Below are 24,251 nucleotides of genomic sequence, written 5' to 3'. Positions count from 1 at the left end.
ATATCTATTAATCTGGGCAGCCAACAAAATATATGCATGAATCAAGCTTTCATACCCTGAGTTATAGGGCACCCAAAAAATCTGACTAGGCTTCCCTCTTTAATAAGAAGCTGACAAAGAACGAGCTCGTTTAGTCGGATTTCCATAGCCAATGACACCAGTCTGAGCAGGGTCTACGAAGTCAATTATGTCAAGCATATTCGATTTGTTCAACACTTGATAAAGGAAGCTGTAAAACCACAAGTCCCAAAATATCATTACAACAGTACTGAATATCACACAATGTACAACATAACTAAAATTGCAAAAGTAAACAGAGATGTGCCAATTTTCCCATTATGTAACCATTCATTTAAATATATAGAAGGTTACATTAGAACTTAGAATGCAAGTCAGGTGTACAACTATGCACCTTCTTGTTCCTTGACAAAATTGATGATAATAGTGGCAACCAATAACTAAGTAGCAAAACAAGCAGAACCAAGAATATTTATTAGAATAAGACCCCAAAAGAAAGAAGTCGCGATTCGACAGAGAGAGCAAAAGATCACATTTTGATAGATTTAAGGAACTGACAAACTTAGGTTATTTAATTTGGATTGTAGAGAAAAAGAGTTTGGATCATTTTCATAAAAATTGAGACATTGGAGAGCATGACAAATGCTCAAAAATAGGTAAGTTTATAATAAATAAAACAAGAAGGTGGCTACACTCACAAAGTGTTTGCCTTCATTTACAAAGATATCCTCCATGTGAATGAGCGATCTCCACTGACTTGAGAGATCAGATTCAAGTTTTGAAGTGTTGTTTGCATACTGTGGTCCCTTAGTATCACTCTCCTTTCACCTGAAACAATGACACGTAGATAAAAAGAACTAAGGTCACCAAACCATATGTAGATATCAAACCGTGATGGGCACCGAGAATTCGACTCTCACAATAGCACCATGCCTTAATCAGTATGATACTACGTTTAAAGAGATGATGTTTGCCAATGAGGCGATCAACCTGTATGGTAACAGGACCAGGAAGATGATCAAGAATAAAAAAAAAATCCAAAATCACAAACAAGCAAAGAGCACCAAAGTCCAATATTTTTACTTGCTATAATAGACTTGAAAAAAAAAATTAATAATAATAATAATTGCATCTGATAAACCAGAGCTTCCTCGGAAAGCATCCTTTACATGAACCCAATCATATGTAGCAAAACTGGACTAATAAAACTCAGCTTTAGTGGAAGACTACCTGCTCAAGAAAGCATAACGTACGTAGCCCTCCTAACTGATTGAAGGATATATCAACCACAATATTTTGCACAAGGCACTTTACAAGCTTAACCTGCCACCAGAAAACACAACAATCTTTACTGAGGACAACTAAAATTAAGTGAATCTGAATAGAAACAAACAATAATCTCATAAACACACGTGCATTTCCTAAAGGTTTTTAGGAAAAGCAAATTAAAGGACATACTAGCGGTGAAACAGAAATTTTTTATGGACATGATGGTGCTACTGTAACGCCCCGAAAGGGTTGACGTCACAGCGCTGTGAATCTTACGTACGAAGCTTAAGTATTGACAAAGTAATACTCAAACTTTTTAAGATGCGCAAGGCTAAAGATAACGAAACTAATCAAGTAAAGTTTGATGACTAACTAAGTTTTTTTTCTTTTTTTCTTTTGGGCAGCTGCAAAATTCGATATTTGGAATCAATGTATCTCAACCTTTGGTGATGAAAAAACTACATAAATTCAAGTGAAATATATGTTAAATAAACTCGAGATAGTCAAACTAAATAGAATACAAAGAGGTTTGAAATCTGAGGCTTCAGACTACAATTGGTGGAAAATTTTCAAGCAATGACAACAGCAATTAGGATTTATCCAACTGAAGTAACAAGCTCAGCAAGAGTAGACAGAAACTTAAAAAAAGGAAATAGAAGGATACATATGCATAATGGGGTACCGACTTTCCTAAAAACCGATGATCGTTCTTAATGCCAATTACTTACTTGCCAATGTAAGTACACAAATAGCCAGCAAGAAGTAGTAAGAGTGGCCGTTTACGCCATACCACCTAGGAGTGACGCCACACCTCAAAGGATGTTAGACATCCTCCAGTCCGTATAGCCCCTCCGGAGGTTTAGGGGATCGAAACCCAAGGTAGTTGTTTTGCTCCCTTCACTCTCAGGTCACCACTTAACAACAATGCAATGTGTATGCATAAAAGCATAGAAATCTTTTCGAGAAAAGCTCTAACTAGTGAAGACCCCCTACCTGGAATCCTTGATGTGCAACTCCCAGCAAGTACCAAAGGACCAATCTTCAGTCCACTTGAGCCCTTGATCCTATTATGAACATGTAAACCATCATCGGTCTCAATGTTCTTTCTCCCTTAAGATGAAGCCACACGTTTATAGAATTATTTTAAAAAGAAGACACTGATCAGAATGCACTAATCAGAATACACGGAAAACAGAGCTTTGTAGTTACTTTTGAACATGGATATAATCTTTCTAACTGAAATTTAAGACTTAAGGAATGCTTTGCATGTTTAGTCCAATGTACTAAAGATTGAGGACTGACAAGAGAGTAAACGTTTCTCAAATCATTAATCTTGTACCAAAAGCTGCAAGTTGAAAAGTTCTCAGAAAACTGGTAAGAAGAAAGAAAAATTCACCAACAATCATCCTTTCAATGATTTTAATCACAACTCTCCAGATTTAAGGTAGACATGCAAAGCTACTATTTTGCAAAATTTCATGTTATTCGCAATTCAAATGAATGGTCAAACAAGAATCTGAAATGACAGGAACGCTGAATTCTGCAGAATTCCTGAAACAGTGCAGTAACTTCAAAATAGCTTAAGTATCTCATTTTAACTCCGTTTTTCATGAAACCAAGTTCAAAATGATTATTGAAGAGTCTATTTTAAGCAGTCAAAGACTGAGAGTGAAACAAGGAGTATAGATTTTTCGAAAATCATGGAATAGCCCACTGGTTCAGCTTGGGTGTTGTCTTTGAGGCATAACTTCAAACACATAGTGTGCAGTAATTGAACTTGACCCTTTCCAGTCCTAATCATCCTAATGGAGTCACCATAGCTAGATAATAATCAAAAGTGCATTCCACAACAACCTTGAATAGATTTAAGAACAGAGATTTAACAGAAAGTAGGTGTTCTTACCAAAAGAAAGTTTCTGATACTGATCAAAATAGAGAGGTTAGTGGTTTGAAATCTCAGAGTTCCCCATTTGTTCTGTCATAGTGTAACACGTAAATTAGAAGAGGTTTATATGACACCTGGAGATACGAAAATTGGAAAAGTGCAGAAGGTGATTTTAACAATGCATAGCTTCATACCTCCTAACATGATGAGAAGCAAGGCGTAGACATAAAGTAGCTACTGATTTTCGACCTTAGATGAAAGTGAAGTAAGCAAATTCAAGTGTTTCTGAGCTTAAGAGAAGAGTGGGAGCGGAATGGAAAGAGAAGAGAAGTAGCTTGTTTTGTCAACTGAGTGTTTGGTTGTACGAGGGTCTAGGTAATGAATATAAAGGTTCAACCAATGATATCTCATATGATATAGGGTACGTAAAACCTACAAACCTTTGCCCGAATTAACTGCATGTCCTTCACCATAAACTCAGCAGCCATATTGTGATCTTCCCTTTCAAGAACAGCACTCCATCCGGCAGATACGTCTTCAGAGGTACTGATCCAAACGGGAACACCTGAAACAAAACCCAACATGAAATCAATACCCTCCACCTAGTCACCACCCCTTTGCTTTCTTAACTCTGACATCTCAGAATTTGCAATCAAAAACCATAATGTGGAACAAGAACAAACCTACAAGCACATTAATCTCTCAAACAGATTACTCCCTAAATTGGTTGGGTAATCACAGAGTTACTCTATCAATTCAAAGTAAAACGTAACTACATGTACTCATGAGCTGCAAACTGATTGCAATTCATACAACTGGATAGCTACATACTCAAAATCAAAGTCCAAGCCTTCGAGAGCGAAAAAGCTATACTTATAGCCAAAATTCAAGCACATTTTCATCATCACACGAAAACTGAGTTCTTCAATTCACATAAAAACATAGGGCTTTTCACTAAATTCAAGTTTAAATTCAGATATAGGGGAATGGTATATATAGGCATGAATGCTGACCTAACAACCAATACAAGCTCCAATGATCCTCTGAACGTAATCAATGGCGTCTTTCCTTCTCCGCTTGGAGACGTGAGTACGTTGGATCTGAGCTATAACCCCCTGCATTGCCACCTCCGCTCTCCGCCAGTACTCGGCGGAAACGTCCCTCTGATTTGTTGAAATTGAAAACACGGATGAAGAAGATGAGGTCAGCCTCTCCTCCAAAACAGCGCCGTTTGGCTCAGGCGACCAAGGCCTAAGATCGCCCATCAAAGTTTTAGAATTTCTCACAACGTCTCACAGAACACACATGATCCTCGCAACAAAAAGCAAAACATAATTAGAAGGTGTCACTACAATCAAATTCATTACACAGAAGCACCCAAAAAAAAAAAATCATAGTTCCAAGTTGAATTGAGTGACCACAGTCGTTTGGCAAATCAATCTAAAAAAACAAACTGATCACAGAATCCATTCAAAAGGTGAGAATTATAGACATCATAGAGAGAGGAAAAAAAACAGGAGGATTAATTGCATACCTATATTATCAACTCATCACGTTTACCACTTACGGGCTCAGTCATAAACTTGCTAGTTTCATGGGGAAGTATATCAGAAATCAAGCAACCTATATTATCACAATTGATTTTAGACCAACAATTTAATTTTGACAAGAGCAACACGGCAATATTAGAGCTTAATCTAATTAGAAACCATATGTACAGAGGGATATAAAATGCAGATTTAAACATGGAGGTCAGGTGGAAGATATCTGGACTAAATTTAGTGTATGCTACAATATATCGGTACAGCTCCTAAATTCCAATCGTGTATAACATTACATTCAATTCAAAAGAAGCAGAATAAAGTCCACAACATTTAATTGCTGATTATTAATAACATGTCCCCAAATTACCTAGATTGATGTTGAACTATTCAAACTCGTCATCGTCCTTGAACATATCCACCTTGGGGTCTTCAGATGCTACCTTCTGATCCTTCTCCATTGGAACAATGCCTGTGAATTTGCAATCAATGAATCAATTAACTCACTCAGATTTAGACCCAATTACCAAAAATCATTCAAAAGGTGATTGGCATTATCAAAATCAAATCTTGAATCTTTTTACCGAGAAACAAGAAGATTGAATCAGATGACCCCAAATGAATGTGATTCACCATTCCCAAATCAGAAGGTACAGAGTTTTGAGAGAGAGGGATAGAGAGAAACTTACTATTCAATAAAGTGGAGGACTATGATTCTAGGGCTTTTGTTGTTCCTCTGACCAATCTTGATTGTGAGTTTTGAACAGTAAGGTTCTTCTACTTATGTGTTTGAGAATGATGGAGGCCCCGACTCGGTACAACGGTTGAACTTTTAAATTTGTTCAAATGACTGAGTGGTATAGGAATTAAGGTCACATACTTCGATTGGGCAAATCCCAGAACTCGATAAATCACTCAATTAGAGACTAGGCAATAGCTAGAGCTTCACCATATGTGGGCTTATTCTGAGAAGAAAACATTGATCAAAATGTTCTGATCAGAATGCATAGAAAACACTGGTTTGTAGTCACTTTCGGACAAAGACAAAACTTTTTTCTAAGCCTTTCGAACTGAAGTTAAGTTTCAGGGCATGCTTTGCATTTCTAATCTAACTTACTGAAAAACGAGGACAGAAAACAAATGTAAAGGTTCTCAAATCAATTGTTTGTAAGAATAAGCTGCAAGTTTGAGAAAATTTCAGAAAACTGGTAACAAGCAAGAAAATTTCACCAACAATTAGTCTTTCAGTGATTTCAAGCAAAACTTTCCAGATTTGAAGTAAACATGCAAAGCTACTATTTTGAAAAGTTTCATGCTAATCGAAGTTCAAATGGAGGGTCAAACAAGAATCTAAAATTGACAGAAACGTTGATTCTGCAGAAATCCTGAAACAATGCAGTAACTTCAAAATAGCACAAGTATCTCAGTTTAACTCCGTTTTTCTTGAAACCAAGCTCAAAATGATCATTGAAGAGTCTACTTTAAGCTGTCAAAAACTGAGAGTAAAACAAGAAGTATGGGTTTTTCGAAAATCATGGAATATCCCACTGGTTCAGCTTGGTGTTGTCTTTGAGGCATAACATCAAACACTTGGAGTGCAGTAATTGAACTTTGGTCTTTTCCAGTCCTATCCATCCTCATGGGTTTACCAAAACATAATAATCAAAAGTGCATTCCATTACAACCTTGAACAGCTTTAAGAACTGGAATTTAACAAAAAGTAGAAGTTCTTACCGAAAGGAAAGAAAATTTCTGGTATTGAAGCAAAATAGAGAGAAGCTCAATGGTTTGAAATCTCAAAGTCCTCCATTTGTTCTGTCATAGTGAAATAAGTGAATTAGAGGAGGTTTACAAGACATGAAAAATAGAGAAGACCTGGAGCTGTGAAATTGGAAATGTGCAGACGGAGGTTTGATCAATCCTATCTTCATACCCCTTAACATGATGAGAAGCAAGGCACAGAGGTAAAGTAGCTACTGATTTTCGACCTTAGATGAAAATGAAGTGAGAAGATTCAAGTATTTGAGAGCTTAGGAGAGAAGTGGGAGCGGAATGGAAAGAGAACAGAGATAGCTTGGTTTTTGTTAACTGAGTGTTTGGCTGTCAAAGAGTCTAGGTAATGAATTAACAAGACCCATAAATTGATTGGGGAAAAAGACTCCCCATAAATTTAGACAAACAAGCCTTATGTTTCTCTGCGCTACACTACGAGCAGTGAGCCTTCCCAGCAAATCCTTTTGTAGCACCAAGTTTCCCTAACAAGACCAACAAAACAGAAGAAACATGTTACAAAATTGAAGAACTATAACCAAACTCAAAACCCCAAAACACAAATCAGCTTTAATTGAAAGAGGAAAGAGTTCTTGTTTGACAACATGGAAGAACCCAGTCGAAAAAACCCCAAAACACAAATCATTTGCAGAAAAAAAAAAAAAACCCTAAAATCAATTGAAGATTGAACCCAGTCGAAACCCTAAACTACAAAATGATTGAAACCCTAAATTGCTTACCAATATCCGATTTGAAAACAACTCTTGCTGGAGAGCTCCATTAATACGAACATGAAAGATGAAGTAGAGACTAAGAAGAAGAAGGAGAGACTACGAAGAAGAATAGAGAGAGTGAGAAGATGAAGGAGAGTGAGAATTGAGATATGAGAGAGCACAGTGAGAAGGAGAGAGGCTGGTGTTTGAGTTTTCAGTTTCGCGGGTTCTAGGTCGAGTTGAGAGAGCTGAGTGAGAAGGAGAGAGCGCGCGGGGTAGTGTTTGAGAAGGCAGAAAGTGACTTAATTGCGAGGGAGTGAGGGACTGTTGAGTGTCAAATAGCACAAGTCAAAATAACTTGGGAAATTTTAAAACAACCCCCACATTCAGACAACATTTAAATGTTGTCTGAATGTCACAACATTTTCCAGTCAACTAGGGCGTGGCTATTTGAGAGGGAAAAGACTCAATCAACTTTTGGATATCCCTCCAAATTTGAGATAGAAAATCACCACCTTCTACAACTACACAAATGTGTTGTCTGAATGCTCACAATTTATCCAAATTTGAGATAGAAAATCACCACCTTCTACAACTACACAAATGTGTTGTCTGAATGCTCACTAGTTTTTCAAATTAAACCAGTATGGTTTTAGTGTATATTCAGACAACATAAAAAAAAATTATGTCGTCTGAAAAACTCAGACGACATAAAACAAAACTTATGTCGTCTGAAGTGTGTCGTCTGAAGGCCTTTTTGGCATAGTGTGCATGCGAGGTTTTAGAGAATAACTTGGGAAAGCATTAAGTTTTACTTATTCATTCGAAATTACTTAATTTTCGTCCACTCACTCTAACGGATTTTAAATGCTTTCCCCTGGGCCCGTCGGTTTTAAATGCCCAGTTTGCAGGCCAGTTTAGCTGGAGGTCGAGCATACTTGGAGTTGAGGCATAGCTGTCGTAGCTTCCGCCTTATAAAAGTATCGGTTCTTTGTCTTGTATTCTATCATCTTGTACCCCTGTACATTAGCTTGCTCTGATAACCCATGATATTAATATTCTTAAGTTCAGAATTATTTGTGAAATGGGAGGTGTTGTGATATAGGGAGCAGGGTGGCTCCAGAAGAATAATGGTGGATTATTTTAAAAGTGTAAATGTCTTTCTACAGGTTTTTGGGTTGTCCACTTTTAAAGAGAGTTCTGCTAAATTTTTGGTAGAATTTCTTCTAAGGTGGACCCCGCAGGGCCACTCTGGATTTCAAGGTGAAATCCGGGGCGGGTCCTGTCAGATATGGACTCTGTTGCTAGAGTTAGAAAGTCCAGGAACAGACCTGCTGATAGGTCTTCTAGTTAATTTGCTCCCTTTGCTCTTTGTTTTTGCCTTTTAGGCCCCTTGTAACCAAAAACAAAAAAAAGCTGAGGAGTTTGTATCCATAATAATACTAAATAAACTAAATCTACTAAAGAAGATGTCAATGAAGATTGAATGCATCAAGCCTCATTCTTTAAATGTTACAAGTTTATTTTCCTTCCTGATTTATTGTACTTGAGGAGAAGCTAATATTTTAGTTTGTTCTCCTTGTATTAGAGAAAATGGGAAAGTATGGAGGCATGGGTCAGAACAACGGACAGAATGAAGACCTGGAGCTACCACTGTATAGTTTGTCGACAATTATAGATGCCACCGATTCATTCAACATGAAGCTCGGGGAAGGTGGTTTTGGACCTGTATACAAGGTAAATTTCAACATTTAAGCATACATAATAACAGAGAATATTATTAAAAAAAAAAAAAAAAAGTGAATATATATCACTGAAATAGTTGGTTTGTTTAAAATTCCATAATCCTTTTGCTAATGAAATGTTTCAGGGTAGACTAACAGATGGTCAAGAGATTGGCGTGAAGAGGCTCTCACAAACTTCTGGACAAGGTGCCACAGAGTTCAAAAATGAAGTGATACTTATAGCGAAACTTCAGCATCGAAATCTTGTAAAGCTCCTTGGTTGTTGCATTGAAGGGGAAGAGAAATTGCTGATCTATGAATATATGCCCAACAGAAGCATGGACTGCTACATTTTCGGTTTCAACACTTCAACTCTACTTATACTTTCGGATTTAATTTTGGTACTAGAATAATTTTATTCATACACTTGCTAGATCAAACACAAGGTCAGTTGGATTGGTCTCAGCGCTTCCACATTATCGAAGGTATAGCAAGGGGTCTTCTCTACTTGCATCAGGATTCCAGACTGAGGATTATTCATAGAGATCTTAAAGCAAGCAATGTGTTACTTAATGATGAGATGAAACCAAAAATCTCAGACTTTGGCATGGCTAGGCTTTTTGGAGGAGATGAGACTGAAGGAGTCACAAAAAGAGTAGTTGGAACCTAGTATGTAACCGAGGATTACATTTATCACATCTCTGCCGTAATCTGCTTGTTTCTTAATTAAGTGTTCTGTTTCGTGTGACATGTACTCTACAGCGGTTACATGGCACCAGAATATGCCATTAATGGTCAATTCTCTGTAAAATCTGACGTTTTTAGCTTTGGCATTTTATTGCTGGAGACATTAACCGGAAAGAGGAGTAGAGGGTTTCATGATCAGAAACACAACCTTAATCTAGTTGGACATGTAAGTGTCAACTGCTGAATTCATCATCAGTTAAATTTGTCAAATGAATATTGTGTAGATGAATGTCCAAGTGTATTGATTAGGTCTGGAGATTGTGGAAAGAAGGAAGGTCCTTTGAGGCGATTGACGAATGCTTAAGGGAATCATGCACTCTATCAGAAGCATTGCATTGCATACATGTTGGTCTTCTATGTGTCCAAAAGCTTCCTGAAGATAGGCCGACCATGTGGGCGGTGGTTCTGATGCTAGGTGGTGAGAGTGCCTTGCCTCAACCCAAAAGGCCAGGTTTATATGTAGGAAAATATTCATCATCTGAAGTAGATTCATCTTCAAGTAAGAACGAAACATTCTCGTGTACAAATGAATGTTCAATAACTGTGGCGGAGGCTCGATAAGACTCGAGATTCTCATGTTTGTTAGTACTGTTCAATCCTGTGGAGGACATCCAAAATCTGCGTACCAATCTAGGACCAAGGAAGTAAAGGATGAGGAGACAACTTTCAAAGATTACAGGTGATGACTCTGGTTTCTTCAAACTCGTGGAAAAGTAAAATATATTTTCCCTATTTCATAAATGTTTTTTTTAAAATTTTTTTATCACATTAATAACTGAAAATTATAACAACTAGTCGAAGGGAAAACCGGAAAACTTTTGTCACTAGACCAAATTAATGGTGTTGAGTGCCTTACATGAGCTTTAATAATAGTTTTTTGTAAATTTATTTTGTTTGTGTTGTAGAGAAACTGAAATTGAGAGGAAATTGCTGTCTATTCTCATTGATAATAGGGGCCTCTTTATATAGAGGATTACAATGTATAGAATCTCAATCATACAAGAAAAGTAATCATACATTGAATAGGAATCTAGATCCTTCTAATTAAACCCTATTACCACTAGGTCAAGTAACCTAGAGTTTGGGCTAAACACAAATTAGGGTTTACTTGAACACTCCCCCTTGTGTTGCCCAAACGCGGTGCTTCTCTCGTTGCCTCGTTAAAAACCTTGCCGAGTAACAAAAACCAAGTGGGACAAAAATAACCTCGGTCGAAGGGGAAAAAGAGCACAACACACCCTTCACGTTTCGAGGTGAACATGTAGACATCTCCCCCTGATGTCTGTGTCTCCCCCTGATGACTACGATCATGGGAGTTCAGATAATTTCCGCAAGCCAATTCTTGCCACATGTTTCTTGAACGTGGATTTGGGCAATGACTTAGTAAACAAGTCTGCCATATTTTCCTCAGATTGAATCTAGTTCACTTTGGTATTTGAGGAGAGTCTGTTGTTGCTGATTATGCTTGGTGTTGTCGCTTTTGATGTTGCCTTGCTTCATTTGTTCAAAAAGAACAGCATTATCCTAAATGCTCGTAGGCTCATCTTGTGGTAGACTTCAAGCCACAATTGTTCGAACATGCGTGATTATGGATCCAATCCATAAACATTCACCAACCACTTTGTGAAGAGCAATAATCTCTGCATGGTTTGAAGATATAGCGACTGCGGTCTGTTCTGTAGACCTCCAAGATATCACGGTCTTTTCCCATGGTGAACACTTAACCAGTTTGGGAGCGACCTTTGTGTGGGTCAGAGAGGTACCCAACATCAGCAAAACCTTCCAAAACACTTATATCGTTTTGGGATGGGGATAGAGAACGCAGGCCAGCATTGGAGGCGTTTCTGGTGTGTGATGGGTCCGAATCCATCTCCTCTTTGTAGGGACAGAACAAGCCCATATCAATCGTACATCTCAAGTATTGAAAGATATCTTTTACACCAATCAAAATGGCGTCGCGTTGGCGCAGAGCTATACCTTAGCTAACAAGTTTACTGCAAACAAGATGTCCGGTCTTGTGCATTGAGTTAAGTACAATAATGCGCCTATTGTACTCAAGTAAGGCACTTTTGCCTCTAGCACATCTTCGTCATCATCCTTCAGACGAAAAGGATCCTTTTCAGGATCAAGACTACGGACGATCATGGGGTGCTTGAAGGTTTGACCTTGTGAAAATGCCTAAGCATCTATCGACACGATGCTCAAGTTCCAAACTGAGACATAATCGTGTTCTCCCATAATTCTTCATCTCAAAATCGAATTTCAAGTGTTCATCGGTTTCCCTTAACTCTTTAAGGGCTTCTAATGAAGATCATGTCCAACATGAACCGCGATAGAATCCGAAACTTGTTATGGAAATGCGTGGGCATATCCCTTCCCAATCAAATAGTCATTTTAGCGAGCGTTTCAACCTCTCTGTAAACGCGCTCCGTGGTCTAGAGCCACTTGACTTGGGTAAATGAAGTTCACCATGAACCTTTATGTATATTCCGTATCTAGATCCCCATAGAGATACGTAGTGACCACATTTGTAAGCTGCATGTTCAGTTATTCGGAAACTACCAAACTGACAGGGTAGTGGAGTGCAATGCGAGAGAATATGTCTCATCGTAGTCGATTTCAGGGTGTTTTATGAGAAGCCGTGCGCCATAAGGCTAGATTACCATCTCTTTTTCTCACTACGCTTTCTAACGAAGACCCATTAGTCAATAGGTTTTATGTTAGGAGGTGTTGGCATCACTAGCTTGAAAACCTTCCTCTTCGTTAGAGAATCCATCTTAACCTGGATCACATCTTTCCATTTAGGCCAAATCTCTCTACGTTGGCATTCATTCATCAACGGAGCGTGGTTCGATATCATCTGACTCAACAAACTCATAAGCAACAAAATGCGCAACTACAATTTCTATCCCACATCTCAAGTACACTAGTGTAATTTTTATAGAGCTCTATATTCTCAGGAATAGGTTTTGAGGTTGAGGCGTCCCCCAATGATAACCCTAACCAGGAAGATTCTCATGAGACGAATTTTGAGTCTTGATGATCAAAGGATTGGAATGTGCCAAAGTGTCCTTCGAACCTACGGGCCTCCCACGCATCCTAGCTGGGGCCATGGCCTGTAACGCCAGAGTGCCACACTCTTTGGCGTTGGCGCCATACCTACCTCCGTGTAGGGTGGCGCTACGTCCTTTCGTAGGGACGTCCTTCCTTGCAGGCTTCTTTGCAGCATATTTGTGTGATCTCGTCACTTTAACAGGGATCGGGATGAGACATAGTGGGGACAGGCCATGACAATTCTTGTCGTTCCTGCTGAACATCTGTGTTCTTATCTCCCCCTAACGACGGGAAGACTGTCTCATCAAAGTGACAACCTGCAAATCTAGCGGTAATGAGATCGCCTTCCAAGGGCATTAAGTGGCGGACGATTGTTGGAGTCTCAAATCCAACGTAGTTTCCCATTCGTCTGTAAGGACCCATCATAGAGCGCTGTGGCGGCGCAATTGGCACATAAATGGCTCACTCAAATATGCGTAAGTACGATACTTGTACCCAGTCACTAGCTGTAATGCAGAGGTACATTAAGTGGCGGTGGGTCGTAGACGAATTAGCATAGCTGCATGCGATATTGCATCACCCCAAGCGGATATAAGGAGATTGGTGCGCATTACCAATGTCTGGACTATCATCGTAGTCGTTTTCGCAAGACCATTTGGGTGTGTACATGGGAATATGATGTCCAACATCAGTCCCATTGCAATATCCATCGAAAGTCTTTCAATGTAAACTCTCTAGCATAGTCAAATCCAATTGACTATTTAGGATGATCTGGGGAGTGAGCCCATTGTCATATGATATGTACTAGGAGTGGAGCATAAGCAGCATTTATAGGTGGACAATGGCACAACACGTGACCAGCGTGTTTGCGTGTCAACCAACATCATGAAATATTTATGCGTCCGCAAGTTGGTTCAATCAATCCACATGATCCTCATGGATTCTATGTAAGAACAGAATGAGTATGTTCATTTCCTTTGCATAGGACGGTCTTAGTCGTAATTTCCCTATGGAACGGGCTTTGTAAAACGAGCGAGAGGCTTTAGAAGCAACCAATGAGTATTTTGGTTAGGCCTGAGTGTCTGAAACACTATTTGAAGCAAGTTGGTAATTGCAGCATCACTTGGGGCGCCATCACCATGATGGACGCTATCCATGGCGTTATGGATAGGGACTGCGCCAGTCCTAGGCTGGTGGTGGACGGAGGCGGTGCCCTAGGCAGCTGCATCGGTCACACTTAGTCCAGAAATCAACTTTTGATTCATGCTTCGTTTCGCTCGAAAGATATGATGTCTATATGAAGTCTTTAGTAGACGGATCATCATATAATGACCAAGATGACCTATCCTGTCGTGACAAAGCCAATATGTGCCTAAATCCAAGAGATCTTCTATCGTAACTTTATTGGATTTAATAGCTCGAATAGTGACATAAAGTCCACTAGAGAGACACATAAACTTCTCTAAGATGCCCCTTTATTCGCAATCATTAGAGGTATTGCAAAGGAACTCATTTCCGTTCTCTACATGTGTTTTCGCATGAAATCCGTTGGCTACTCATAGGTGCGATTTTCCCTAGGAGCGTAGAGAGCTTTTGCGACAGTAATCAAGGTGCCCTTTTGGCAAGGGGAACTTGGGCTATTCCATTTCCTTGAATTAATATTGATGGCCCAGCCATCGTAGTCACAAAGTCATATGCTCAGAATCAAAATGGAGTCATAATGAAAAGAACTCTAAATTTTATTCATAAGCCAACAGAATTACATCATTGTCTCTTTGGCCAAAGAAAATCTAATCCAAAATGCTAGCTAATGCAAAATAATGGTAGTCGTCTAACTTCTTTCGGTAATTCCAAAATAAATGTGACCAGGTGAGTAGAGAGATGTCGGTGGAGCAAGGCTCGCTTAAGTACCACTAATTTCAGAACCTTCCTAGACATCACACTTACTTTGGGTGAGCCTACTTTGAAGAAAGACCAAACCATTGGCATTTACTACAAAAATATATGGCAATTGCCTATTACATCTCTTGGAAAAATAAAGACTTAAACAGAATTGGCGATCTATTGATCCCAGCCAAATTTGTAGTCTTCAACCCTTCACTCTAGATCATCTTTTTGATCTTCTTATTCCACATAGTAAGCTTCTCTTGCTTCACAATATGCTTTGTAGGCGGTGACAATTTCTTCACGAGCTCTACAAATAAGTGCCCAATGATCAGACACTCCACATGGAGAACATACATCTCTTTGCTCAAACTCCATTGATTGAGGCGCTTTGAAAGCGTCATTCAGATGGCTCTTAGTGTTGGTGGTGCCACCAACATGGCCAGAGGCGTTGCCTCCCCCTCTCTTTCCACGTTGACCTCTTCGGTTCCGTGTTCGCCTATTTTGGCTATTACCTTCCCAAGTAGAGCGATTATATGGACCAGAAAGTCCAGAAGTATCCCTAAGGTTAGGGTTTCGCTCTTGGCGCCTTCTCTTAGGGGCGCGACTATAATTGGATTCCGGAATATGCTCTATTTCCACGGATCTCGAATTATAGTTCTTCACAAGGATGTTGTCATGCTTTTCAGCGACATTCATAGCTCCAATGAGCTCATGAAACCTTGTGATTCGTCTTGCAGTAACATCGATTCGATAGTTCTTAGCAACCATCAATGCAGAGACGGGGAAAGTAGAGAGAGTCTTCTCAATCAACATCGCATTTGTGATCTCTTTACCACAGAATTTCATTAAGGATTTAATGTGAAGTGCTTCTGAGTTGTAGTCAAGAACTGACTTGAAATCATAGAAGCTGAGGCTATGCCATCTCACTTCTAGGTCAGGAAGCAGGGAGTCACGGACGTTGCCAAATCTATCTTCGAGTGAGACCCACAGCCTTCTGGGATTTTCTTCATTCATACACTCGTACTGGAGCGAATCATCCATATGACAAGTCATTAGGACGATGGCTTTTGCCTTATTTGCCTCTAAGGCTACTCTATTTGCTTCCAAAGCTTGAGCTTGCTTAACAGTTAGCACGTCCTGGCTAGGCTCGAGAATCGTATCCAAGATTCCATTGCCCTTGAGATGCTGGCGGATATCACGAACCCACCCACCTGTGATATCCAGAGCTAGTTGTTCCCAATGGAGCAAAGTCCAATTTGTTCAGGTTACTCATCCTGAAAGAGAACAAGAAATTAGGGTAAATAAAATTTCTGAGCGTAGTCGCTTCCAAGAAATTCGATTCCAAGAGGGGTTGGATTAGATCGAAACAATGATGTTTGCGGTCGATCGTTTTATCTCAACAAACTCTAAATTTGGAGAACTCTACAAGCTCCAAGCTTGGAGTGCGCACGAACCCCCACAGTTCGGCTCAATTTAGTCTCCCCTATGATAAAGAAAGGGGGGTAGAAGAAGGGAGGTTGCAAGTCCCCGAGAAAAAGAAGCGAAAAGAATAAAAAACTTCAAAAACGGGAACTTTTAGTAAACCATACCTCTTAGGATTGCAGAGCGTATTCGATCCTCGTTGTAGGATTGCAGACGAGCTTCAGTCCTAGGCGAATCAAACTTGTTGAAATTCGGAGCAAATTAGCTTCTACACAGCTCCCACTCCGATTGGTGTACAGGTCTCAAAACAACTCCAATATGGCTTAAATTTGGAGGTTAGATAGAAGAGACCGACTTGAATAACTTTGATGAAGGAAGAATTTTGATCTGAAGTTATTAACTAGGCGTTTCGGGGCTTGCAAACTGACTGATATGCACAGGAACGAGCATGCTGAACAGCTCCCACCTCGAATAGTGTACATGTCTCAAAACGACTCCAATAGGGCTGAAATTTGGAGGTCAGATAGAAGAGACAGAGATGAACAACTTTGATGAATAAAGTATTTTGATCAGAGGTTCCGAACAAGACGTTTCGGGGCGTGAAAGCAGGATGATCTGCAAAAGACCGAGCGTGCTGTTGTGCAGCAGGGGCAGTAGGCTGCACACGGGTGAGCAAGGGCTGCAGGGGCAGCGTACGGCATGGCTAGCAAGGGCTAGGAGCTTGCGGCAGTTTTGGTGAGAAGAGTTTTCTGGTTTTTTGTTTTTAGGGCTAGGGTTAGGGCTCGTTCTGATAACGTGTAGTAGAGAAACTGAAATTGAGAGGAAATTGCTGTCTATTCTCATTGATAATAGGGGCCTCTTTATATAGAGGATTACAATGTATAGAATCTTAATCATACAAGGAAAGTAATCGTACATTGAATAGGAATCTAGATCCTTCTAATTTAAACCTATTACAACTAGGTCAAGTAACCTAGAGTTTGGGCTAAACACAAAATAGGGTTTACTTGAATAGTTTGTTTGTTTATTTTTTAAATAGGCCCTACTTTAATTAGTTCAAGCCATATAGATTTTTTTTTTTTTTAGTAAAAGTTCTCGGTGCAAGTAAATAATATAGAATTTATCAGTTCTCGGTGCATCAAGACACAACCCAACATCTATTTGTCCTTTGAAAATATGTGCAAACCATGCACATAATGATTTCAATGTCAAATTATATAGAGCTCATGATGTATATACTGCTTTTTAATACTCATAATTCATAAATGCTTAGCACTCAAGAAAAGACTCTCTCCAGTTGACAATATGATTTAATTTTTGTCAAAAGTGTTAAATATTGGAAGATAATAACTTAGTTTGCAAGACATACATATAAAAATTTGATTCAATAGAAAATGACTTAAGAATTCCTACTTATGATGGATTTTCAACCTTATCATTTTTTTTTTTTTTGCGAAAATGATATATTTATAAAATATAAGAATTAATGTAAAATAGAGTAGATAACCTCGTAGCATGGATATATGATACATGGATTCATTCCTAAGGTGAACCTGATCATTCACCCCTCCTCTAGTTACTCACTCATGTTGTGAGTGTGTGACACACGTATTATTATTTAAAAAGAAAAAGAAAAATCAAAATGTGGGTTAATGCTAAAACTAATAATGTTAAAGTTAAAGTTGACAAATCTTGTTCCACAACCCATGCAAATGCGTCAACTTCAACTTTAACTTAATATGTTTAGAAAGAAAGTAAGAGCAGTTCTTATGTTTATCCCTTAGGTGAAATTACTCATTCTCCCATCTTCTATTTGTAATGGACTAATTTTTACCTTTTCAGAATTTGAACACTCTACAAATATCAGTCGGATCAAATATCATTCAGCCACCCTAATTGTATTGCACTATTGAATGATTTTGACAACAATGAAGAGCATCAACCGCCCATTTATTTAATACATAAATGACTAAAATACAACATGTGTGAGGGAAAGATACGTTAAAACAGGGCTGAGAAATTTACTCCCTCTATACGTCTGATTTTCCTAAGAAATATTTGCTCACCAAGATAAAATTTGGAAATGATTAGTGCCAAGACGGCAGGTACTAAGCAAAATTCGATGGGCTTTGTTGGGTGGTGGACCCGGCCGCCCGGCCCAATAAGTACGAGACCTGGTCATCCCCTCTCCCCCTGAACAACGAAAATTCAAAATCAACCCCTCTTTACGAGAAATTTCCATCTCCTCCCTTCAGAGACCAAAACCAAACTCTGCTCAATCCCAGCGGCACGAGCAAGGCACTAATTTGAATTAATCCAATCCATTCCATTCTTATAAAGGCGGCAACAGCAGCCCACAACAGTAGAAAAACCAATTCACATGGAAATGAAGTGAAGGAGGAAGCGCCCCCCCCCCCCCCCCCACATAAACAAAGAGAGATGGAGAACGGACTCGATTGGAGAATTGCGGAGAAATTTTCAGGGTTGACGAGGACTTCCAGCCCTGATCCTAGTCGGTCCTCCGAAACCGACGACATTGGCTTGTTCCAGGTCATGAAGGCCGTTGAAGCTGCCGAGGCCACCATCAAGAGACAGGTCGAGGAGAACATCCGCTTGAGGTCTGAGCTCGAATACAAGACTCTCGAGCTCCACAGACGTAAACAACTCCACGAACCATCATCGATGGCGCCGCGGTCGTCTCTCGATCTGGTAGGATCGGCTCGTCCGGAAGTGAACAATTCAGGAGATAATCAACAAGCTAGGGCGCCAAATTCCGATAATGGGGGATACAGCACCGAAGGGGAATATTATGACCCGCCGCGGGTGAATTCCGGGGAAGGGTTGATGCGATTGGATCATCCCGGCGAGAAGAATCTTGTGATCAAGATTCATGAAAATGAGCAGGAGATCATGCAATTGCGGAAGCAGCTTGGGGATTACTCGATGAAAGAAGCACAGATTCGGAACGAAAAGCATGTTCTCGAGGGTCGCATTGCTTATATGCGTTTGGTATTTGATCAGCAGCAGCAGGATCTTGCTGATGCTGCTTCCAAGGCTCTGGTGTACAGGCAAGATATAATTGAGGAGAACATACGGCTGGCTTATGCTTTGCAGGATGTGCAGCAGGAGAGGACGACGTTCGTTTCGGCATTGCTGCCGATTCTGGCAGACTACTCATTGCAGCCGCAGGTTCATGATGCTCAGTCCATTGCCAGCAATGTTCAGATTTTGTTTAGGCATTTGCAGGAGAAGCTTATTATGACAGAGTCGAAATTGAAGCAGTTTCAGTATCAAGTAAGACCTTTACAGTCGAATTCGAATCAGTCTAGCACTAACAATACCCAACAGTCACCTCCATCTCATTCCATTGGTGCAGCATTGGAAATTTCCAACAAAGATAGGCTTGAAATGGTTACTCACCCGCCATCTTCCCATGAGAAAGTACCGGCTTCTCCTCCTCCTGGTGCTCAGACGCAGACAACCGCCCCGAATTGGGATCAATCGGGTGGCCCTCGGAGCGGTTCTGGTGGTGTTGACACAGGGAATATTGAACACAGTGAACCTCAAAACAGGAACTCTGTAACCCCAGCTGTACCTGCTAAGCCTACTATTGCTAGACTTGATGCAAATCGATATAGAGACGATACAACACCCGGAAAACAGGTCAAGTTTCGTGAGCCTGAGATGCAAACACACACAGATTATGATGATCATGACGAGGGATACAATGAGAGTGGAGGAACCTCTCCTTACACCGATCCCAGCTCCTCCTCTTATCCTCGGTATCTATCACCGGTTCATGAAGATCTGTTTTTAGACGAGGATGATCCATTACCAGCTATTGAGGGCCTCCAGATTTCGGGTGAAGCTTTACCGGGACATGAGCTCCAAGCATCTGGATACTCCATTAATGGAACGACCAGTTGCAACTTTGAGTGGGTACGCCACCTTCCAGATGGATCAGTTAACTACATTGAAGGAGCAAAGCAACCGAACTATCTTCTCACTGCTGATGATGTCGATACATACCTTGCTATCGAAGTTCAACCCCTCGATAACAGGAAGCGAAAGGGAGAGCTCGTGAAGGTGTTTGCAAACGATCACAAGAAGATCACTTGTGAGCCCGAAATGCAAAGCCAGATACAGAAGATTCTTCAGAAGGGTCATGGATCATTTAAGGTGTTTGAGAACACTGGGTTTCTTGACATATGGGAACCTGCCACTTTGGCCATTAAGAGGGGAGCTTACAGCATTAAGCGCAGCTCTGAACCTAGTGTTGGTGGAGTTGTGGTGGCTGAGAAGTTTTCGCCCAACACAATCGTTTCGATTCCTTATGGAAGCCCTTCGGAATTCATCATTACTGATTCTGATATTGCTGGTGCTGATGCTGATCATCTTTTGAAAACAGACGATGCTAGCTGTTCTAGAGATACACTTGTGCTCATATTGAGATTATTTATCGTAAGGGCTGTTGAGAGAAGAACAAGGAAAGGGAAAAAAAGGGTCTTATTTTTCTGACAAGTATGGCAATTGTCTCGTGTTGTAAATTTCTGTAGGGTATACGTCTCTTACATTTTTGGGTGTTAGGTGTGGATCACTGGATTGTGTTGAAATCTCAATTTTTTTATTAGTATTGTGAGCTATTTAGACTATCTTTTAACAGAAGGCACAGATGAGCACAGGTCACACATGTTCCCATTTTCCCTACCAGTAACAGATCTGGGGCTCTGAGAAGGTCCCAAAATTTCAACATGATCTAATCCTACCCAGAAAAGAATTAAAATCTAGTATTAGTACTTCTAGTATTAGTACTTCCTTGACCAATGCTTGGAGCAGACCCCAAAACTTCAAGCTTCTGTTAGAAGTAAGCCTGGAATCTGTTATGGTGTGATAACAGAATTTCCTATAAAATGCACACGCCATTTTATCATTGATAACATTACTTTACTCGCATCATATTTTCAAGGTGCATTCTGAAATAATTTCACTTTTTATGTACTTCCACTATTTTCTTACAAAATGGTTTCAACTTACATGCTACAAAATTGCAGTTGAGTGAATCTTATCGACCCTCCAATACTGTTATTGTAGAGCCATAGTTTGAATATGTATAATTCTTACTTGAAGATGTTTCATCGTTAGTTGAAGATGTTGTTGCATTCTTACATGAAGAAGAATCTGCTGCAGATGAACTTCTACCAAAAAAACCTGGTTTTTTGGGCAGAGGCAAGGCAGAACCACCACCTAACATGAGAATCACGGTTGAAATATTTGGCCTGTCCTCAGGAAGCTCTTGCACACATAAAAGACTAATATGGAAGCAACACAAGAAATCTGACAGACTGCAGGAGCCCCTTAAGCATCCATCAATCAACTCCGAAGATCTTCCTTCTTTCCACAATCGCCATGCCTAAGACACATTACACTTTTATCAGTCACAAGGTCAATCACAAGATAATGAGGAATTAACTGCTGGATACTTACATGACCAATGAGGTTAAGGTTATCAACAGGATCATAAAATCCTCTACTTCTCTTCCCGCTTAATGTTTCCAACAATAAAATGCCAAAACTAAAAACGTCGGATTTTACAGAGAATTGACCATTAATTGCATATTCTGGTGCCATATAACCACTGTAGGATTCACAACAAACAAAGTATGTTAATTAAGAAGCTGATAGATGACAAGCAGAGATGTAATGCGTACTTACTAGGTTCCAACAATTCTTCTTGTAACTCCTTCAGTCTGATCTCCTCCAAAAGTTCTAGCCATGCCGAAGTCTGAGATTTTTGGGTTCATCTCCTTATCAAGCAAAACATTACTTGCTTTAAGATCTCTATGAATAATCCGCAATCTGGAGTCTTGATGTAGATAAAGAAGACCTCTGGCAATTCCACAGATAATGTGAAAGCGTTGAGGCCAAGCCAATAGTCTTGCTCGATTTTCATCTGGTAAGTTTAAGTTCATGTTATTTCATCATATGAGCAAACTGAAGAGTTTCAGCACCTATAAAATAGAGCTGGTTTTCAAGGATGCTAACCAAAAAGGTAGAAGTCCAAGCTGTTGTTGGGCATGAATTCATAGATCAACAATCTCTCTTCTCCCTCAGTGCAACAACCTAGGAGCCTTACAAGATTCCGGTGCTGAAGTTTGGCTATTAGCAGTACTTCATTTTTGAACTCGGTTGGTCCTTGCCCTGAACTTCGTGAAAGTCTCTTCACAGCAATTTCTTGCCCATCCACTAGACAACCCTGAAAATTACCATTACCATAAGACTTACATAGTTTTGATCAAACAACTGTTTCACTAATGTTTACAGTTTTTTTTTTTTTTTTTGATTGATAATGTTTACAGTTTATATGCTCATATATTGGAAATATACCTTGTATACAGGGCCAAAGCCACCTTCTCCAAGTTTCTTGTTGAATGAAAAGTTATCAGTGGCAGTGACTATTGTGGACAAACTAAATATTGGCAGCTCTAAGTCTTCATTCTGTCTGTCATAGTTTTGATGAGTCATTCCATTCTTTCCCATTTTCTCTACCAAAATAAAAGAATAAAGATTAGCTTCTCAGCAATTATGCTAAATGAAACCAGAATAAAGGCGATACATGTCAAGTAATTACACATACATTCATCATTAAAATACAAAAGCAGTGGATCTTTAGCTTTTCTTATCCTGGGCTTAAGAAGCAGCTGATGCCTCGGTATATGACATGATGGAGCCAAGAGATTTCATAGAACTCTGTTTCTAAAGATGGCTGATGTAAAGTTACCATAAATATGATGGAACTTCTGGTACTGAATTAACCTCTATCCAAACATTCCAGGTTAATTTTTAATTATTGAGTATGTACTGCAATGTTTAACTATTGGTTTCACCATGACAGCTGCAAATTCAGACAGTGCTTTGACATGTTATCGCTGTGCCAAAATTTCTTTGGTTGATAAGTGGTAACTGTTAAATTGTGTAATTCTATATGAGAACAGATCCTGCTCAGGATATTGCATTGCAGAACACCTAATTGAACAGGTAATAGTTGATATGCCACATGCTTCAAGAGCATCACTAGAAGAAGTATTACCTTTGAACTTTATTCTCCTCCTGTGAATGCCATAAGCAAACAAGAGCAGCCCAATTACAACCGCAACAACAGATGCAAAGATCACCGCTATCTTTGTCTTCGGTGAGTGGTTTCCCTCTTCACAGTTAATTTCAACAGGACAAAACAATCAGTGTTAAAATTACAGCTAAAATGAAAAGTAACACGAGAACATAAGCAGAAGAACATAAAGCAAAAAAAAATGCAATCATCATCATGTAATAGTGTAATACACAACTATTACTTAACAGTTAGTCCCACCATATGATCCAATAAACAAATAAGGTATTAAGAAAACAAATAAGGTATTAAGAAAATCAGTTGCACATACTTAATTCTGAAGCAGGTATTCGAATGTTCAGATCCTCCCCACCATCCGAAAGCTTCCTAATGTTGTTTAGAACACCAAACCAGATAGTGCAGCCATTGACATTAGAGCTTGCATAAGCCACACAAGAACAGTTGTTGAAGCAATTTTCCCTGCATTCCTCGAGACTCATACTCTGGTTAACCCGAGAATCTGTAGTATCTGGCAACTTCACCCCAGCATATTTCACAAACCCATCATCTTTATTTTGGCAATTCAAAGCTTCAGTGCGGTCACAACCGCCTGAATATTCACCATTGTTAAATTTGTCTGGTGCTTTAGGTTTAAACCCTTTCAAACAATTGCAAACCTGTGAACTACTGATGATACAGATTGAATAGGGGCCACAGAGGTTATTGTTGTCACAGTAGTCTCCAGAAGTCGAGGCCAAAAGACTCCTCCTGTGAACACCCTTTGGTCTACCCGAGAAACCCAATTCATAGCCGCCATTGTTGGGAATGGAATCAGCCAAAGTTGAGATTTTTAACAAAAACAGGGACGAGTAAACTCCGATGAAAATGAATGAAAGAATGCCCATTTGAGTTGCAAAGCCAGCTGAGTACAACTTCTGTACTTTACAGTCGCAGATGAGATGGGGAGGCCAACCCACGTTTGTTGACTTTAAAGGCCCACGGTGAATTTGAACACACTTCTTGGACCCACAAATCGAGCTACAAGTTGATGGGGCAGGCTGGGAAGGAAGCCGCTGGAAGAAAATGGGTCATTTATTCCATATTTAAGCACGAGGT

General features: G+C 39.7%; 3 protein-coding genes and 1 long non-coding RNA gene across 4 annotated transcripts; 2 read left to right on the top strand and 2 right to left on the bottom strand.

Annotated features, from left to right (window-relative positions):
* On the bottom strand, nucleotides 1-6,521 carry LOC112201440. The gene is made up of 10 exons (XR_002936750.2): nucleotides 6,448-6,521; nucleotides 5,403-5,678; nucleotides 4,186-5,185; nucleotides 3,613-3,737; nucleotides 3,367-3,457; nucleotides 3,191-3,262; nucleotides 2,281-2,351; nucleotides 1,249-1,341; nucleotides 717-1,008; nucleotides 1-229 (listed from the first exon to the last, which is right to left on the bottom strand). It is a non-coding gene; the product is annotated as an uncharacterized LOC112201440 (long non-coding RNA).
* A 2,268-nt stretch (nucleotides 6,522-8,789) lies between these two features.
* LOC112203628 (G-type lectin S-receptor-like serine/threonine-protein kinase SD1-1) lies at nucleotides 8,790-10,228 on the top strand. Its single transcript, XM_040505821.1, has 6 exons — nucleotides 8,790-8,851; nucleotides 8,901-8,933; nucleotides 9,072-9,277; nucleotides 9,355-9,589; nucleotides 9,683-9,833; nucleotides 9,917-10,228. The coding sequence occupies exons 1-6, from the start codon at nucleotides 8,790-8,792 to the stop codon at nucleotides 10,226-10,228; spliced, it is 999 nt and encodes a 332-aa protein (XP_040361755.1).
* Nucleotides 10,229-18,244: 8,016 nt separating this feature from the next.
* LOC112202830 lies at nucleotides 18,245-20,906 on the top strand. The gene has a single exon (XM_024343843.2). It carries the CDS (start codon nucleotides 18,470-18,472, stop codon nucleotides 20,546-20,548), a length of 2,079 nt encoding a protein of 692 aa, XP_024199611.1. The 5' UTR covers nucleotides 18,245-18,469; the 3' UTR covers nucleotides 20,549-20,906.
* Nucleotides 20,907-21,068: 162 nt separating this feature from the next.
* On the bottom strand, nucleotides 21,069-24,192 carry LOC112202831 (putative receptor-like protein kinase At4g00960). The gene is made up of 7 exons (XM_024343844.2): nucleotides 23,467-24,192; nucleotides 23,118-23,234; nucleotides 22,415-22,572; nucleotides 22,073-22,283; nucleotides 21,743-21,980; nucleotides 21,515-21,665; nucleotides 21,069-21,440 (listed from the first exon to the last, which is right to left on the bottom strand). Exons 1-7 carry the CDS (start codon nucleotides 24,038-24,040, stop codon nucleotides 21,093-21,095), a joined length of 1,797 nt encoding a protein of 598 aa, XP_024199612.1. The 5' UTR covers nucleotides 24,041-24,192; the 3' UTR covers nucleotides 21,069-21,092.
* Between the last annotated feature and the right edge of the window lie 59 nt (nucleotides 24,193-24,251).

This window comes from Rosa chinensis, chromosome 5 (assembly GCF_002994745.2).
Source record: "Rosa chinensis cultivar Old Blush chromosome 5, RchiOBHm-V2, whole genome shotgun sequence".
Taxonomy (NCBI): domain Eukaryota; kingdom Viridiplantae; phylum Streptophyta; class Magnoliopsida; order Rosales; family Rosaceae; genus Rosa; species Rosa chinensis.
Note: the sequence above shows the minus strand (reverse complement) of the source record. Positions and strands in the feature narration are given on the sequence as shown.

Excerpts from the sequence above, each read along its gene's own strand:
- LOC112203628 (XM_040505821.1), top strand. The coding sequence starts at position 8,790 with ATGGGAAAGTATGGAGGCATGGGTCAGAACAACGGACAGAATGAAGAC. Across the intron at positions 8,934-9,071 it reads GTTTTGGACCTGTATACAAG|ACTAACAGATGGTCAAGAGA; the intron begins GTAAATTTCAAC and ends GTTTCAGGGTAG. Across the intron at positions 9,590-9,682 it reads AAAAGAGTAGTTGGAACCTA|CGGTTACATGGCACCAGAAT; the intron begins GTATGTAACCGA and ends TGTACTCTACAG.
- LOC112202830 (XM_024343843.2), top strand. The coding sequence starts at position 18,470 with ATGGAGAACGGACTCGATTGGAGAATTGCGGAGAAATTTTCAGGGTTG.
- LOC112202831 (XM_024343844.2), bottom strand. The coding sequence starts at position 24,040 with ATGGGCATTCTTTCATTCATTTTCATCGGAGTTTACTCGTCCCTGTTT. Across the intron at positions 21,981-22,072 it reads CTTGGACTTCTACCTTTTTG|ATGAAAATCGAGCAAGACTA; the intron begins GTTAGCATCCTT and ends TAAACTTACCAG. Across the intron at positions 21,666-21,742 it reads AGAAGAATTGTTGGAACCTA|TGGTTATATGGCACCAGAAT; the intron begins GTAAGTACGCAT and ends TGAATCCTACAG.